General features: G+C 34.6%; 2 protein-coding genes and 1 long non-coding RNA gene across 3 annotated transcripts; 2 read left to right on the forward strand and 1 right to left on the reverse strand.

Annotated features, from left to right (window-relative positions):
• The first annotated feature begins 2,901 nt into the window (after positions 1-2,901).
• On the forward strand, positions 2,902-3,780 carry LOC111211462. Its single transcript, XM_022712558.2, has one exon. It carries the CDS (start codon positions 2,902-2,904, stop codon positions 3,778-3,780), a length of 879 nt encoding a protein of 292 aa, XP_022568279.2.
• Positions 3,781-4,571: 791 nt separating this feature from the next.
• Positions 4,572-7,009, reverse strand: LOC111211463. The gene is made up of 4 exons (XM_048749010.1): positions 6,546-7,009; positions 5,730-6,468; positions 4,683-5,660; positions 4,572-4,607 (listed from the first exon to the last, which is right to left on the reverse strand). The coding sequence occupies exons 1-4, from the start codon at positions 7,007-7,009 to the stop codon at positions 4,572-4,574; spliced, it is 2,217 nt and encodes a 738-aa protein (XP_048604967.1).
• An 8,149-nt stretch (positions 7,010-15,158) lies between these two features.
• LOC125582113 lies at positions 15,159-16,291 on the forward strand. Its single transcript, XR_007319971.1, has 2 exons — positions 15,159-15,734; positions 16,000-16,291. It is a non-coding gene; the product is annotated as an uncharacterized LOC125582113 (long non-coding RNA).
• Positions 16,292-19,346: the final 3,055 nt, after the last annotated feature.

Below are 19,346 nucleotides of genomic sequence, written 5' to 3' on the forward strand. Positions count from 1 at the left end.
TTGACACATCAGTTGAGAGTTTTGTGAATTTACCAACAGGAACCACTATTAAGATCAATGGTGTGGGGAAGATTCAACTCAACAAACATATTTGTCTCAACAATGTGTTGTTTATTCCTGAATTCAGATTGAATCTCCTCAGTACCAGCTCTTTGACTTCTGATATTGGACCTCATGTGATATTTGATCCTTCTTCTTGTACTATCCAGGATCCTACCAGGGTGTTGATGATTGGTCAGGGTAGACGTATTGGAAACTTTTATGTGCTGGATACAACTGCTCCTCATGTCCCAGTTAATGCAGTTGTTGATCATGGAGTCTGGCATAGGAGGTTAGGTCACCCTTCTTATCACAGATTGGATGTCATCTCTGAAGCGTTGGGTACTACGAGAATGAAGAATAAAGGATCTTCTTATTGCCATACTTGTCATCTGGCAAAACAGAAGAAACTATCTTATACCTCTGTCAACAATATTTGTAACTCAAACTTTGAATTGTTACATATTGATATTTAGGGTCCATTCTCAGTGTAAACAAATGAAGGTTACCGTTATATTTTAACGATTGTTGATGACCATTCTAGAGCTACCTGGATCTACTTGGTACACACAAAGAATGAAGTCTAAACTGTTTTCCCAGCTTTCATCAAATTGGTAGAGAATCAGTACAATGTGAGAGTAAAGTCAGTGAGATCAGATAATGCACCTGAGCTCATGTTTACAGATTTTTATCAGGAGAAAGGGATTAAGGCTTTCCATTCTTGTCCAGAGACTCCAGAACAAAACTCAGCGGTCGAGCGTAAACATCAGCACATTCTCAACGTTGCTCGTGCCATCATGTTTCAGTCTCAATTACCATTACCGTTGGTGAGAGCGTCTTGACAGCAGTGTTTCTGATCAATAGGACTCCTCCTCAAGTTCTACAGAACAAGACACCGCATGAAATCTTAACGGGTAAAGCTCCAGATTACTCACAGATCAAGACGTTTGGATGCTTACGTTACGCCTCAACTTGACCAAAACAGAGACATAAGTTTCAACCTTGTTCTAAAGCTTGTGTCTTCATTGGATATCCCTCTGGATTTAAGGGTTACAAGCTCATGGATTTGGAAAGTAATAGAACTTTCATCACCAGAAATGTGACATTCCATGAGGACATATTCCCATTAAAGAAAAATTCTGCATCTGAGAAGTATTTGAAGAGCTTCACATCGATAGACTCTCAGCTCTCAGGTACCACTCATTCATCATCACCTCATATCATTCCACCACCCGCTACATCCATTTCATCACCACTCAAATCAACTTCTGCTCCTTCCATTCCTATCATTCCACCAGAAATTTCTTCATCTCGTCCTCGTAAACAACCTGCTCATTTACAGGACTATTACTGTAACTCTCTCACTAATGAAACAGCTCACCCAATTTCAGACTTTCTTTCATACTCTAAACTCACTCCATATCATCTTGCTTATATAAATACCATAACCAAAATACCTATCCCTGCTTCATATACTGAAGCTCGAGAGTCTAAAGAATGGTGTGAATCAGTGGATAAGGAAATTGTAGCTATGGAAAATACAAATACATGGGAGGAAGCACAATTACCTGCAGGGAAGAGAGCTGTGGGTTGTAAGTGGTTACATTCTTTGAAGTTTAATGCTGATGGGACTTTGGAAAGACGTAAATCTCGGCTTGTTGCGAAGGGATACACTCAGAAGGAAGGATTAAATTACACTGATAATTTTTCACCAGTTGCGAAGATGGCCACTGTGAAATTGTTAATCAAGGTAGCTGCATCTAAGAAATGGTATCTACGACAGTTAGACATTTCTAATGCATTCTTGAATGGACAGTTGGATGAAGAGGTGTATATGAAGTTACCTGAAGGTTATGAAGAGAGGAATGGATATACACTGCCTAAGAATACTGTTTTGCGATTAAAGAAATCGATTTATGGATTAAAACAGGCCTCAAGGTGGTGGTTCAAGAACTTCTCTGCTACATTGATCAGTATGGGATACACTAAAGGACAGGGGGATCATACATTGTTCATTCGAATGTATGATAATGCCTTCACTGCTATTCTGGTTTACGTCGATGATATCATCATTGCCAGTACAAGCAAGGAACTTACTGATGAAGTTACTGCTGATCTTACTCGTTATTTCAAGCTCAGGGATCTCGGTGATTTGAAATACTTCTTGGGCTTAGAAATTGCACGTACATCGACTGGTATTTCAATGTGTGAGAGAAAATATGCGTTGGAACTCTTAGCATCTACTGGAATGTTTGCTTGTAAACCATCCTCTGTTCCAATGGTGCCGAACTTGAAGTTATCAAAGACTGACGGAGTTATATTGGAAGACAAAGAAAGATACAGAAGGATTGTAGGTCGTTTGATGTATCTCACCATCACTCGTCCGGATATAACTTTTGCAGTCAACAAGCTCTGTCAGTACTCCTCCAAACCGCGTTCGTCTCATCTCAATGCTGTCTATAAGGTCTTACAATACATTAAAGGAACGGTTGGTCAAGGAATCTTTTATTCAGCTACTGCAGACTTGACTCTGAAAGGGTTTGCTGATGCAGATTGGGCTTCTTGTCAGGACAGTAGACGCTCTACAACAGGGCTTACAATGTTTGTGGGATCATCCTTGATTACTTGGCGATCCAAGAAGCAACCTACTGTATCTCGGTCTTCTGCAGAAGCAGAGTATAGAGCTTTAGAATTGGCGTCTTGTGAGATGATGTGGTTGACCCATTTGCTCAAAGATCTTCGGGTGTTGGCTTCCACAGTAGTTCTTTATTCTGATAGTACCGCTGCGGTATACATTGCCACCAATCCAGTTTTTCTGCTGAAGCAGAGTATAGAGCTTTAGCATTGGCGTCTTGTGAGATGATGTGGTTGACCCATTTGCTCAAAGATCTTCGGGTGTGGGCTTCCACAGTAGTTCTTTATTCTGATAGTACCGCTGCGATATACATTGCCACCAATCCGGTTTTTCACGAGAGAACAAAACATATTGAGCTCGATTGCCATACAGTTCGTGAGAAGTTGGATAAAGGCTTAATGAAGACCCTTCATTGCCACCAACCTACTGTATCTCGGTCTTCTGCTGAAGCAGAGTATAGAGCATTAGCATTGGCGTCTTGTGAAATGATGTGGTTGACCCATTTGCTCAAAGATCTTCGGGTGTGGGCTTCCACAGTAGTTCTTTATTCTGATAGTACTGCTGCGATATACATTGCCACCAATCCGGTTTTTCACGAGAGAACAAAACATATTGAGCTTGATTGCCATACAGTTCGTGAGAAGTTGGATAAAGGCTTAATGAAGACCCTTCATTGCCACCAACCTACTGTATCTCGGTCTTCTGCTGAAGCAGAGTATAGAGCTTTAGCATTGGCGTCTTGTGAGATGATGTGGTTGACCCATTTGCTCAAAGATCTTCGGGTGTGGGCTTCCACAGTAGTTCTTTATTCTGATAGTACCGCTGCGATATACATTGCCACCAATCCGGTTTTTCACGAGAGAACAAAACATATTGAGCTCGATTGCCATACAGTTTGTGAGAAGTTGGATAAAGGCTTAATGAAGACCCTTCATGTGCGTACTGAAGATCAGGTTGCAGACATTTTGACTAAACCTTTATTCCCTCATCAGTTTGAACATCTCAAGTCCAAGACGAGCTTAATCAACACATACAGCTCATCTTTAGGGGACCTATTGGAGTTGGTTAAATCATTGAATTGGTTTCCTTTCGCTGGTTCACTATAATTTTGATTTTGACCGGTTTAGTCATAGCTTGTATATAAATAGAAGTAGAGACTGTTGTAAAGCGATAAGGAATGAAAATATCTTTTCATCATAACAAACTTCTTCTTCTCCATTCCTCATTACGTAATAATCTCTTCTTTCCTTTCTCATTGGACATTGCTAGATATAAAATAGATTTTTGTTTATAGTTTTATTTCCTGCAACAGTTTAAGGATTTTATATATGTTCGAGTGGTTTTACTAGGCACAACCCGAAAACCATACTTTGAGGAAACTTTGGACTACATAAGATAAGTGGACACCAAGGAGTCTCTATTAGAAGAGATGGATGAGGAAGCTCAAGAAGCGGTGTTTCCTGGCACGAGCGAATTGACTTTTATTTTCTTTTTAAACTTTCTTTGTCATTTTGGGACATGCGCAAACTGTTTTTGTTAATTTCAGTGTTACATTTTTCTCGTAATGACAAACAAACATGCATTAACAGTAGCTTTCTGGTTTGTTTTTGTTCTTGTTTAACGATTATGCTCTGAGAATAAGAAGAAGATGCAAAAGAAAATAAGAAACTCAAAACTTGTTACGCAAACAAACCTGACAACTGATACAAAGAAAAACCATCACAAAGGGCAGTAACAAAAGCACACACGAATAGTTTTCATAAAACATAAGGAATCCAACTTTGACAAGATAAGTAACAATCTCTTGAAAAAAGGAATATCTCAGCAACACATGATAGTTTGTAACAGATAAAACAACAACAAAAGAAACAATAGATGCATCATACGACCATCAAGCTTATGATCCAATTTGTGATCCACCTTGTGATCCTCCCTAATAGAACACATAAAAATTTGAGATTTTCTAGAATTGATATGATATAAAATCAGTCAGACAATAAAAGTGCACCTGATCATTCTTTGGCCGACCACTTGGACGTTTAGGTTCAGGTGGAACGCTTGGTTTTGAACATCTCGGCTTAGTATGTCCTTCTTCTCTACAATTAGAGAATATCATGACACGCTTCTCACGGCTTAACTTAGTTTTACTAGAGGAAGATGATGATTCATTTGCGATTTTCCGTCTGGCATAAGTGCTTGGTCTTCCTCTATTACCTAACCTATTTGGTGGAGGCAAGACTGGTAACCTGTTCAGCATAGGCCATAACTTCATCCCTTCCACAGGCCTAATACTACAATCATAAGTTTTTCTCCATCTTATGGTAGTGTAATAATCAGAAACATAGTCAACTATTTTCTGTTTCTTTGCTGTTATCACACAAGCAGCATGGTTACGAGGAATTCCATTCAATTGCCACATCCCACAACCACATGTTTTCAGACCCATATCAACGCTATATGAGCAGTTATGATAGTCAATTTCATAGACATCACCCGTAGCCATGTATCTAATACAATCTTGAGACTTAGCTATAGCAGTTTCTATCGCAATATGTGCCCTCTTTGTGTATCTAGTCTTCAATCTATTAGCGATGATAGACCTTTTTGTTGTGCGTACCATACATTTTCGCCTAATATCTTCTAACATGCCAAGTAGTGGTTTTCTCATAGCCTCGCAAATGGTTTTGTTAAAAGATTCATTCAGGTTGTTCAAATTATCATTGCAACAAGAACCAACCTTAAAGTAAGCTCCAGACCATGTATGTGGATTGGTGGCTTGTAGAGTTTGATGCGCTAGCTGATTGTAGCTCTTCAATGCATTCGTATGCTCTATAAAGTCTCCTAAGGTGTAGCTACGGGCTATTTCCAAGACCAGTCTCTCTAGTTGTGGGTCGTGGCTGTCTCTCTTCCAGTTTCCTAGAATGTGTCTCGCACACATACGATGTTCTGCATTGGGAAGTTCAAGGTGAACAGCTTTCACCAAACCCTTTAAAAAAAAAAAAAACATGTACGATACGAGTTTACCAAAACAAACAAAGTACACCAAGATTTTTACCTTTTGCTTATCGGATATGAATGTCAAATTGCTCCCATCACTGAGTTGTAAATCCACTTTTAGGTAATTCACAAACCATGCCCAATTAATGTCATTTTCAATCTCTACGACTGCCCACGCAATCGGCACAATTCTGCAATCTCCATCTCTTCCCATAGCAGCAATCAATTGGCCTTTCACATCCCATTTAAGAAATGCACCATCTAGTCCTATGATCGGTCTACAAGTCGACTTCCAAGCTGCACGTTGTGCTTCAAAACAAATGTAGATACGTTCAAACCTTTGCTTGCTTCTTGGTGTTTGTCCAGGAATGGTCACTATCTCAGTTATGGTTCCCGGATTAGTCTTTCGAAGCTCTGCTTCATAATCCCAGATTCGAGAAAAGTGTTTTTCATGACTTGCTCTTCTTTCTCTTGTGACTTTAGTCTTAGCTTTTTGACATTGGTCTTCAGTAACAATCAAGTTGTATGTTCTCTTGATCTCTTCAGCAATTTCCTTAGCTGTAAGCTTAGGATTCACCCTCAACCTCTCCGCAAACAGCTGCGCAATTGATGAAGGCTTCAACATCTTCGAGTAACCAGAACGTATACAAGCGTGTTCATTAAGATAAACCTTTATCTGCAGTTTATGTTTCCTCTTCTCAAACGAACAATACACTCTCCAAGGACAATCATACTCAGTGTCAGAACAAACAGCGCCAATCTTAATTTGTGTTGATATGTATAGCTTGATATCATATCTTGTTTCCAGAGAATACCTAAGAAGAGCTTGCTTGAACTTTGATGCAGACGAAAACGTCTTCCCCAACGCTAAGACCTCATCGGCTGATGCTGCATCCTCACAAGCTTCCCTTCGCGCATCTTCTTCCTCGTCATCAGCTGATACAGGAACAGGCGTATTATCCTCATTCCAGCATCTTCTTCCTCGTCATCGGATGATACAGGATCAGGCGTATTATCCTCATTCCAGCAATCATAATCTCCACTCTCATCGTTTTCGTCTCCATCATTACTTGCAACATCTCCAAAGTGGGATGAGAAAACTTCACAAGCTTCTTCTTCAGTTTGTACGCCACATCCTTCTTCTTCTGAAACCTCATTCTCATATTCTTCGATCTCATCACCAGGATCATCAACAATAGCCTCACAATCATCACCGGGTACAGGTTCACACTCATCTCCATCATAGCCTGTAAATACAGCCGACCTTATTGCAACAGGTTGAGGTTGAGGTTCTCTACATCTGCCTCGACGTGGTGGAAGCTTTTTCCTTATCACCATATTAGTAAAAAACGATTTACAGTTTTAAAACGAAAGAGAAGAAAAAGAAGAGATGATAACGATTTGGAGAAAAGATGATATGGAGTTTTAGTATGACTGAAAAGAGAAAGACGAGATGAGTTAGGGTTCTACAATGAGCAGAGAAAGAAGAGAAGAGTACGTGTAGATTAGAAGTATCGTTTTTGATTCATTAGGTTTTTGTTCTATTCTTAAAACGACACCACTTCATTAACCGTTAATATCAAACAGAGGTTAGATGATAAATTAAATTGAGATAACTTATGCTCAGTATGGCTCAATAATTATAAGTTTGTGATTTATTTAGATTAATGAAAAGTTTTGTATTTGTTTAGGAGAATTTGAGTTAGTTTGGTATTTAATTACACATTTTCTCAATGTTATACTAGGGAATTTCTCTTTTACCTTTCTTGTCATTTGCAGGTGGCTGAGCCTGCGACTTAACTCGAGGAGGTGCATAAAATATTGTTATATTATCAAAAGCACTACAGAAAGAATATAGATCCCACCAGAAAACACAACTCGGACGACTAACCTCGCCTCCTTGGCTTCCCCAATACATTGCTTTAAAATATGCCACGCATTTTTCCAAACATGTCATGCACTCTCGAGAAGTTATGTCGGGCGTGCATTTGCATCAAACATGTATACATTTGGAAAACTCCGTGAACTCGGCTTTTACAGCACCAAAGTACTGAAGTAGTGAGGAAGTATTAGATTCCGTGGCAACCTTGATAGTCCGATTAACTGTTGATTCCCACTGTTTAGTGAAAAGGGGCATGTTCTTGGATGGTTCGATACTGTTTGGATTTGGGTGAATGTCAGCAGGTCGAAGCTCGAGTTTCTGGAAAGCTGCTTGGTTTGAGGAACGTACAAGACAAGAAACATGGTCGTCTACAACGTCTTTGTCCCACTGGAACGAATCCATGTGATATGGACACTCTTTTTGTATATCCTAAATCACTTTTTGGACACAACTAATACAAGCTTTCTCAACGCCTCTTGCACAGAAGACAAGAGCTTGAACTCTGTTGGGATTTTGGCCGAGTGAATCGTTGTAGAGTCCACCGTTGGCAACGACTTTTGAAGCAAGAGTAGAGAAGAGATTGTTATATACGGTTCTGAGCGTAGGTGCTGTTACTGTTGAATAAGCTTCCGGCACACCCGACGGCACGAACGAGTTCAAGGTTTAAAAGGACAAGAAGAAGAAAAGAAGCCAGGAAAATCATCGAAGCGAAGCATTTCTCCATTTTTAGATAGATATTTTTTTCTTTTATTTGTACTGCTTCGTTATGCTACACTATTTATAGGGCAATTCTCTCATATAACTTTTTTTTTTATTTATTTGTTACAAAAATAATCCTCAAAAATGAAAATGACCAAAATAGTTTATTTTTATTTTGAAATTTTTAATATTTATTTTTTATTTTTTTTTAATTTGAAATTTCATCCTCAAAACCCCATTCCTTAATTTTAAACTCTAACTCTATATTAGTTAACCCTAAGGTAAAAATGTATTTTTACCTCTTAATAAAACCTTTTTTGTCATTTTTCTCATTGAAAGCTATTTTTGTGACAAAAATTTAAAAAAAAAATATTCTAGAAAATTTCTCATATTTATATACGTGAGATATTGGGTTACTTCCAAATACTGAGCAAATACTTATTTTGTTGATTTCCGACTAAATGCCCATCCAAATTTGGAAGAATTTACAAATCAATTAAAACAGACAATCAGTAAATTAAGTTAGTTATATAAAAAGGTTTTCTATTTTGAGTTCACCGATATTACAAGGGATTCTTAATAGGTTGGTTCTAAAGTTGCACAAACACAAAGATTATAAGAACTTCTCTTCTTATTAGATTTAGAAACTCTCTCAAAACTAAACATTTCAATGTGTTTCTCTTGATGGAACATCTCACCATGAGAACTCTTTATATAGGACGAAGCTACATCTTTTCCTAAGGGCGGAGCTACATCTTTTCTAATAAAAATATGGAAACATTCCTAAGCTCGATATTTTTTCCTTTTTCCTTAACCCATCAAACTACACTTTAATGAGTTAACTTGCTCCTCAAGTTCATTGGAATTATCCAACATTCTCCCCCTTAATTCCAACTCGAATCTCGGGTATGTTGATCTTCTGAACTCCGATGAACTTGTGCATTGCTTCGAACTTGATCCTTGCCAATGGTTTAGTGAGTATGTCTGCCTTCTGCTCCACTCCAGGTACGTGCATCACTTCGATCAAGTCGAACTCCACACATTCTCGAATGAAATGGTACTTCGAGAGTATGTGGTTGCTTCTACCGTGAAGCACCGGCTTCTTGGTGAGGGCTATCGCTGACTTGTTGTCAATCTTCAACACGGCCTTCTTGTCTTCTGTGTTCATGATCTCGACCATCAACTCCTTTAACCATATTGCTTGTTTTGCAGCTTCCGTAGCTGCCATGAACTCCGCCTCACATGAAGAGAGTGCCACTGTGGGTTGCTTGCACGATGTCCACGTGACCGGCGATGTTCCTAGGTAGAACATAAACCCTGTAGTACTTCTTCCATCATCAACGTCTATGTTATGGCTGCTGTCACTGTAACCTGTAATCTCCGTTGTTCCATCCCGTTTGAAGAAGAGACCATACTCTGTAGTGCCCTTTATGTATCGTAGTAGATGTTTCACTGCTTCTCCATGACTCTCTCTTGGACTCTGCATATATCTGCTTAATACACCAACCGAAAACGCCAATTCCGGTCGTGTATGAAGAAGATATCTTAAGCATCCTATGGTGCTTCGATACGATGTTGCATCAATCTCAGGTTCCTCCTTTGCCTTTGATATTTTCAAACTCGTGTGCATCGGAACGTGAGCATAGTTACGTGACTCCATCTTCGTCTTGACAAGTATACCTTGTGCGTATCCTCCTTGCTTGATTCGAATGCCATCAGCTCCTTGCGTTACTTCTATACCAAGATAGTATGTAAGCTTCCCGAGGTCTGACATCTCAAATCTTCTTGACATATCATCTTTGAATTGCTTGATAACGTTGAGCGAAGTTCTTGTTACAAACAAGTCATCAACGTAATAGCTATGATAGAACCTCCCCCTTCTCTTTCTTTTGATATACCGCAGGTTCCTTGGTGCACTTCGTGAACTCCATCTCCTTGAGAACACGGTCGAGTTTGATGTTCCAAGCTCTCGGAGCTTGACTCAAACCGTATAGTTCTTTTCTAAGTTTGTACACATGATCCTCCTTTCCTTTCTCGACAAAGCCTTCTGGTTGAATCACGTATACATCCTCATTTAAGTCTCCATTCAGGCACACAGTTTTCACATCTAAGTGATGGATCTCCCATCCATTAGTTGCTGCTAACGCCAAGAGTAGTCGTATGGTTTCTATCCGAGCAACTGGTGCAAACACTTGGTCGAAGTCTATGCCTTGTTGTTGCACGTAGCCTTTTGCAACTAGCCTTGCTTTGTATTTGATCACTGTTCCATCTGCATTCCTCTTGATCTTATAGATCCACTTCAAACCTATCGGTTTTACACCTGCAGGCTTCTTGACGAGCTTCCAGGTCTTGGTTTTTATGATAGATTCAATCTCTGTCTTCATTGCATCGATCCAAGCTTGTATCACTGCAGCTCCGATGTAACTTTCTGGTTCACCATCGATGGTGAGCAAGAGTCTACCACCTTCAACTTCAGCGAGTAAAATGTAATCATCGAACCGCTTTGGTTTTCTGATGTTACGACCATATCTTGATGTTACATGCTGGTCTTGGTTTGCATCGTTGTTCTCTGCTACTTGCTCTTGTTCACCTGCATCTACAACTTCTTCTTCTTCATTATTGTTTTGCTCTTCGTGGTGTTGGTGATCTTGATGCTCATCACCATCTCCTTCTTCTGTAACATCGATATGAGGAAGCATGAATGATCCTGGTTCTTCGTCCACGTTTGTTGATAGTGTATATGATGCGGTGAGATGTCTAGTTACACCATTTTCTTCACAAAAACGAATGAACTCAGAAGATGTGAACTCTCCTCCTCTATCAGTGCGAAAATTCTTGAGTTTTAGCTTCGTTTGATTCTCCACATACTCCTTGAACTTTTTGAATCGATCGAACGCTTCACTCTTCTCTCTTAGCAGCATCGTCCACATATATATTGAGTAATCATCAATTAAGACAAATACATATCTATTGTTTGCTGGTGTTGATAGTGATATCGGACCGCACAAGTCACCATGTACCAACTCCAATGCGTGTGATGCTTGATACTTTGCTTTAGGCGGGAAAGACTTCCGAGTTTGCTTCCCAACCAAGCAGGTGCTGCACACATCTTTCCCGTGTATCACCTGAGGCATCCCTACTACCATCTCCTTGTCTACCATATTCTTCATGACTCCAAAGTTCACATGTCCTAGCCGTGCATGCCACGTCCATGTAACATCAGTTTCTTGTATTTGAAGACACTTCGAATATTCAACCTCCATTGGCGTCTTGTACAATCGGTTTGGTTGCCTTGCGACTTGTACTAATAGCCTTCCACGGGGATCTTTCAGCATCAGTAAGTCTTCTTTCATATTAACCTCACAACCCATCTCGGTTGCTTGTCCAAGACTTATGATATTGTGTTCAAGACTTGGGATGTAGTAGATATGTTTGAGTGCACTTCTCTCCCCTGTTTTTTCGATGAACGTGATCGACCTTTTCCCAACAATCTCGACGTTTGATCCATCACCGAATTTGACTTTGCCTTTGATGCTCTCATCTAGGTTTGAGAAGAAATCTCTCTTGCCTGTCATATGGTTACTTGCACCATTGTCAAGGTACCATACACTCGTATTGCCATCGCATTCGTCAAACCTCTTAGGAAACACTCTCTCTTCATTGAGGAATACTACTTCATGCATATATAATGCATCTGCTTCTTGTGTTTACGTTAGGTTAGCTTCTTCTTTTGGTCGTGTAGGACAATGTGACACGAAGTGCCCCATCTTGTCGCATCGCCAACATCTAACCTTAGAGTAGTCCTTCTTGGTCTTGTCTGAAGCTTCTCCTCCTTTGTTATGACCATCAGAACCATTAGACCTTCCTCGTCCTCTTCCTCTTCCACCATAACCTCTACCTCTGCCTCTTCCACGCGAGTTGTTATGGCTTCCAGTAACTTGCGTATCATTCTTTCCAAACATGAGCTTCGATTGATCTTCATCTTGGGTTTCTTCTTTTATGCGTTCTTCAAAAGCCTTCAATCTCCCAACAATGTCTTCGAATCCCGTTGAATTTAGATCCAGCACTTGTTCTAACGAAGCTACGATGTGAATGAACTTCGTTCTTGGAAGTCCCTTCAGAAACTTCTTTACTAGCTTCGATGCTTCCATTATCTCTCCTAACGCGTCTGCTCTCGATGCTAAGCCTAAAAGTTTTCCGCGTAGTCATCCACCGTGTCTGTGTCTGTCATCTTCAGTTTGTCGAACTCAGACATCAAAGTTTGTAACCTCACTTCTCTCACGCGATCAGCACCTAGGTTACGGGATTTGATAGCTTCCCTAATCTTCTTCGACGTATCATGTTCTCCTATCTGAAGTATTAGCGCTTCCCGGACTGATTGAAAGATTAGAGCAATCGCCATATTGTTCTTCTTTGCATCATCGCTCCCTGGATCAATTGTATCCCAAACACCTATAAACGAAGCATCACTTTCATTCGCATCGACCATACAGTGTAGTTCGTCGATGATATCATCGTATGTCCTTCTTCATCTCAAGACCTTTGTCACGTCCTTGAGAATTGTGATCGTCTCCCATGTTTTGATCGAGTTACAACTCCTCTTGTAAACGATCTTCGAAACCTGGAGCTCTGACACCAATTAAAGTTGCACAAACACAAAAATTATAAGAATTTATCTTCTTATTAGATTTAGAAACTCTCTCAAAACTAAACCTTTCAATGTGTTTCTCTTGATGGAACATCTCTCCATGAGAACTCTATATATAGAACGAAGCTACATCTTTTTCTAAGGGCGAAGTTACATCTTTTCCTAATAATAATATGGAAACATTCCTAAGCTCGATATGTTTTCATTTTTCCTTAACCCATCAAACTTTACTTTAATGAGTTAACTTGCTTCTCGAGTTCATCGGAATTATCCAACAGGTTCAGTTAGGTGTATAATGTTGAACTGACTAATTCTGAGTTGGTTGTAACAATTGAAGAATCTTCGACTGACTCATATATGTCGCATGTTTAATTAGGACTGATTATTAATAGGTTCACTTAGGTAGCTCTAACGTTTATGCGAGGCACAATTTTGAAAAGACCGCGATGCATGTTTATGAACTGACTAATCCTGATTATGTTGTAATAATTTAAGATTTAACATCTTGGGTCTGATATATGATGGTGTATATGAACAAGTTTAAAATTTATTTGACCATTTATATCATTAAAGTCCATTTATTTTTCCAATTATTTGTTTAGAGAGAAGTGAATAGATTGTTGCGGAGCTGGAGATTTTAAGAATGTATGAATAAGTATCTCTATAATATTATTTGAGAAGTCAATTTCCTATGTGTCGCTCTCACGTTAACTCTCAAGGTGGTAGATTACACTGATACCCTTCATGAATTAAAAGTATTACATTTAAAATACTATTATTTATATTTTTATTTAGTTTCCTTTTAAAGTTTTTCCAATAAATATATACATATAATAAAAAAAAGATTATTTTTTATAAAGTTAAAAAAAAAAAAATTGAAAAACGAAAATATATGAATATATAATATGATTTCATAAAAAGGGAAAGTTTACAAAATAGTAATATTACATTTAAAAAATATTTTTAAATAACATAAAATATACTTTTGAAGTAATATAAATTTGTATATAATGTTATTTCATTAAAAACAATTTACACATATAATCTTGATCTTAGAAAAAAAAATTATTTCTTTTCAAAGATAATTTTAAAAATAAAAAACAATTCAAAGTAATAGAAATATTTATATATATATCTATCTCTTTTCATAGATGATTATATAAAATAATTAAGTAACATAAAATGATTTATGTTTAATTGACTAAAAATATTTTATAATTAGTATTATTAAAAAATTTTAATTATTTTCATATATTTAGTTGACTATAATATTTTTCAATTACAAAAAAATGTCAATAAATTATATTTTACTTATATAATATTATTTTAAATACAATCACAATTTTGTTTATTGCTTATTTTTAAGAGATATTAAAAAAAAAAACTAAAAATAAGTTTTCAAAATAAACATTGTTTGATGAAATAGTTACACAATAGTTTAATGAGGTAGATATATTATGTTTGTTTTTAAATTTTTATGTTTTATGTTTGTGGAACTTAATAGAACAATAATCAAAATACCAAAACAAATCTGAATTCTCATTTTATGATTCTTTAAAATAAATTTTGGTTTCCATTCAATAAATCAAAAGCATAAAGTTATTTAGAATTTATAAAATATTTTAATTTTTGTAAATATTGATATGGATTCATGAGCTTCCAAAAATGTATCAGCTACTTATACATGTAACTTTTTATTGATCATTACTTTATTTTCTAATATTTTATTTATAAACATCAACATATAATTTGATAAATATCATGAAAATACGTGCACATTTAAACGATAAATAAAATTGATTTGATTTGATTTAATTATAATAAAAAATAATTATACTTCATTTTGAATTTGAAAGAATATATGTAACTCAATATACTCACAACATGAGTGACTCGACTAATCCAACTTATATCTAAAATCATAGATTTAACTACGATACGAATATATAATTTTATAAGAATAATAATTTAGTTTATAAATATAAATCGTAGGATAACTCAAAACATATTAAAAATAAAAATATAATATTAACAAATTGTTACAATTTAGTTTTTTTTTTTGTAAAATTTATATATATGCATGAGACTTCAGAATATTGTCTTTATATAATTTATGTAATTTGGAATCAGACACTTTACTTTATTTTTTATTTCATTCAAAGCACAATATATCTTAAATTACAAATAATCTTAAATATATTTACATATCTAAGACAACAACCACCTAAATGCAAATAAGAAATTACTCAAAATTTTAATATATAGAATAAAAAAATATTATAGTTGAATTTAGAGATGCAATCCAATTTATCCAAATGATAACTAAATCGACTGTAAAAACAACAAAACCGATTAGATATAATCCCTTATATACTAAATCACAAGTCACCTCACCAATAAAATTCTGAAATGTGGAATTTATTTTACAAATTAAAAATGCAAATGCAGATAAATCAAAAAACAATTGCGTATGTTTGTCTATCAACTATTTTCTATTTTTCCTATACAAAAAATCCCTGATATTTTTCCACTACTCCCATGTCCTCACGATTTTTGGAGCAGTTTTTCTTTCTTTCTACAGAAGATTTAACTCACTTATTATTCTGGAAACTGTAATATTCCAATATTATTTGCAAGGGCTAGGCACCTAACTCTCTTCAAAGTGTGGTAAAAATTTCAAATCCCAACCAGATAGATTGAAAACTTCTATTGGCCAAAAGTTGCATAACAATAGTCTTCGAACAAAATCCTTTCAAAGACTTGGGGAAAACACATTTGTTGTGGATGGCGGATACGCGGTACGCCAAAGTTGCCAAATGAACGTTAAAGTCCAGGTTCGTAATTCTAAAAGCCTAAATTGTTCTTGCTCATATTATAATTTCTGTCATTTGATTTTTCTTCATAGACAATTTTCTCTTCTAATCTGTTTATAGCTTTCTTTTTTTTTTATCTTACTTTTATAGATACAGGCAAAAGCTACATAATGCATAATGAAAAAGATAAACTGTGAAGAAAATAAGTCAATAGCATTTTGAAAATAGATTAAATCAAAATTTTCTTAGCTGAAATGTGCTTTTTTGTGTGATGATGATATTTTAGGGAAGGAGACTGTAAGAGAGACTCGCGTCAAAGCATACATACAACCGTACAAGGCCCTTAAGAGACATGAGACGTCCCACAAGAAAAAAAAGCCATGATAATTAGAAGGCAGTAAATGGGAGTCAAAAACACTCATGTAATAAGGGCAACGTCCAACAAGAAACACTCATGTCTACTATCTATATGAAGGCGTAATCTGATGAGGTTGGTAATCCTTTTTGTGCTTATAGTTTTATAGAAATGTGGTGATGTTATTTGTTAACTTTTTAATCGTTACGTACATATTTTGTTATCAGATTTGTAGTTTCTCTTTAAAACAAAAATCCCTGAATCTAAAACTACAATAGCAGTATATCAGGACATAAATTGTGTGAAGGATCTCATCAGTTACCTCTCTGGATCTAGAATTCTACATTATCTTAAAATATATCGATCTAACTAAGTATAAGTATTCAAGTTTCAAAAGGCACAATATACACCAAAAAATAGTTTTAATACATTCTAATTTTGATTTGAAAATCTTTACCCGTACGTAGTACGGGACTGATCACTAGTATATATAAAATCATATGTATAATTAAAGTAATATAATATTATTAATATAAATGATGCATACAAATTATAAATTAATTTAAAAATTAAAAGTAAATAACAATCAATTAATATTGTATATTTACTTTAGAAATATTTATACTTGTGCATGAGCACGGAAAAATCACCTAGTGATACAGTATAAATGAGGGCAAAACAATAAGAAAGTCACATACTAATAATTATATAGTTACTAAACAGTTTTTTAAAACTTTTCAAAATAACACATTCAGGTCGCAAATAATAGGACAATAAGCCGAAATAAGCGTTACACATTAATTGAAACGGTGATTGATTGAAACGTTACCGAAGAATCTTCGACTGGCTCACACAAGTCTAATTTTAGTAAATGAGGTTTTGGATTTTTCTTTCGTCTCAACCTTTCAGATGACGTGAGAAATGGGTACATATTTCGCATATACAAGTTGACTAAGAATACTGGATTTTCATTTTATTTTCGTAAAGTAATACGGTATTGACCAAATAATAGTATAGTAACAAGCAAGTAGCTTCCTTTACAAAAAAGAAAACAAGCAAAGTAGGATTTCTTTTAGACTTGGAAAATTTATGAAATCCGAATTTAATTCGGGCAAAACAGATATGAAGTTTTCTTTTGCTGTCTTATGAAAAACTTGTTAAATATAATTTAGAAAATTTGAATCCTAAAAGATGATATCTTAATTTTTTTTAATGGTGTACGATACTGTTAAACCACTATGTTAATTACATCAATTCTCTTATACTCCTACATATTAGTCTCTACCCTTTATTTACATATCTATTCTCACCAACTACATATCTTGGCATGTCAGCATTAACGATCATACCCATATATTTTCTTAAGAGCATTTCCAGTGTAATTCTGTTTTTACCTCTATTTTTCTTCTAAGATAGAATAACTATATAATAAAGTAACTCTATATAGAAACATACTATTGGACCAAAAGTTACTCTATAATAGAACTATTCTATAGTTGGATTGGAGATGATTTAATATAATATAGAGTTTGACCCGCACGTCCATCCAGATATTTTTTCAATTTATAAATGTATAAATTTTATATTATCGTAAACGTTTTAAATATGTGATTTAAATTTTAATATTATATATTATGTAACTCTATAATCTTATAGTTTGGTTTTTATTCAACATTAGTAATAAATAATGATTTTAATACATTTTAATTTGCGAAATTTTTATTACATATTAATATATGCTCGAGTATGGTATAATAAATTAATCTGAAATAATCAAATATAGAACTCCTTCAAAATATGTTCTTATTTTAATTTCAACAGTTTTCATACAATATATTTTTAAAATTTATTTAGTTACACTATAGAAAATATATTTGCTTAGGATAATTTATATATAAATGTTGTGTTTAAAAAATATACTTTAGCATCTATCATTTTTGTATATTTCGAGATTTTATAAATAAATACATTTTTTTTAAAGTAATTTATCACTATTATTTTATTAAATTTTATGAATAGTAACATCTATATATTATTTTAGCAAATTTTATCGACAAAGGATTTTTTCGATGTTATGCTATTAAGTTTTCTGATATTTTGTTATTAAATTAAGACTTCGAAACATTAAACTATTTTTTAGTTTTACAATATAATTTTGTTTTCCATTTCAAAATTTAATACTTGAAAATTTATGATTTTAACTTTTTAAGTTTGGAATATTATCATTTTGAGTTTGGAATATTTATTTTTAAAAATGTATATTTGATCAAAAGAAATTTAGAAAATCACACAACTATTTTATTATTTTGAAATATTATATGACTTTTGAATTTTTTTATTACTAAATATATGCATTATTTTTTGAAAAATAAAAATTTAGCAAGATTTTTAATATTTGTATGAAAATTGTTTATAATTAAAATAAACATTAAATTTATAGTTAAACTAATTTTTCCTTAATATATTTAATTAATTATTAATATTTCCAAGTAGCATATTTTGTAAATAACACATGAACTAAAGGTTATGTTATATACTATTATATTTTGTATATAATTATTTTTAGATAACATATTGTTGTGAGTTTTGAAATAAATAAAAAGATAATAAATAGTCGTAGGTATAAAAGTTTAATATATGTTAAAAAAATTATTTTATTTTGAATAAAAATATTATATGGTTTATGAATTTTAATGATATTTTATTTCTTTATTTTAAATGAAAAAACTTGTTAAAAATAAAATAGTTCAGTGTTTTTATCACTTTGTAAATCACCAAACAATTATATCATCATATAATTTCTAATCTATTACATATGATGATCAACTACCTTGCAACATACGCGAAATTGATGAAAAATTCCACATATAATGATTCCAGGATGAAGCTCTCTCCGGAACACTTGGATAGATGGACGGTTCTACATGTATGACATCTTCGATTGTCATGCTCCTCTCCGCAACAATCAGACACGGCGGACGGCTCGGAATGCACTATAATTAAACCTCAAAAAAGAGTTGCATCTTATAAGAAAGAAATTGCACAGTCTGGGATTTGAAAACATTGGGGTAGAATCCTTTAAACCTTAACTACTAGGCTACATTAATTCAGTTTACCAATTTAATCTTATTTTATTATATTTAATTCATATAGAAACTTATTTTATTATAATGTATAGACTAATTATAAATTTTTTAAAACTAGCACACTATTTTTATTTTTATTTTTGGTTTATAATAAAATTTTAATTAATATTAGTTTATAATATTATTATATTA

This window comes from Brassica napus, chromosome C2 (assembly GCF_020379485.1).
Source record: "Brassica napus cultivar Da-Ae chromosome C2, Da-Ae, whole genome shotgun sequence".
Taxonomy (NCBI): domain Eukaryota; kingdom Viridiplantae; phylum Streptophyta; class Magnoliopsida; order Brassicales; family Brassicaceae; genus Brassica; species Brassica napus.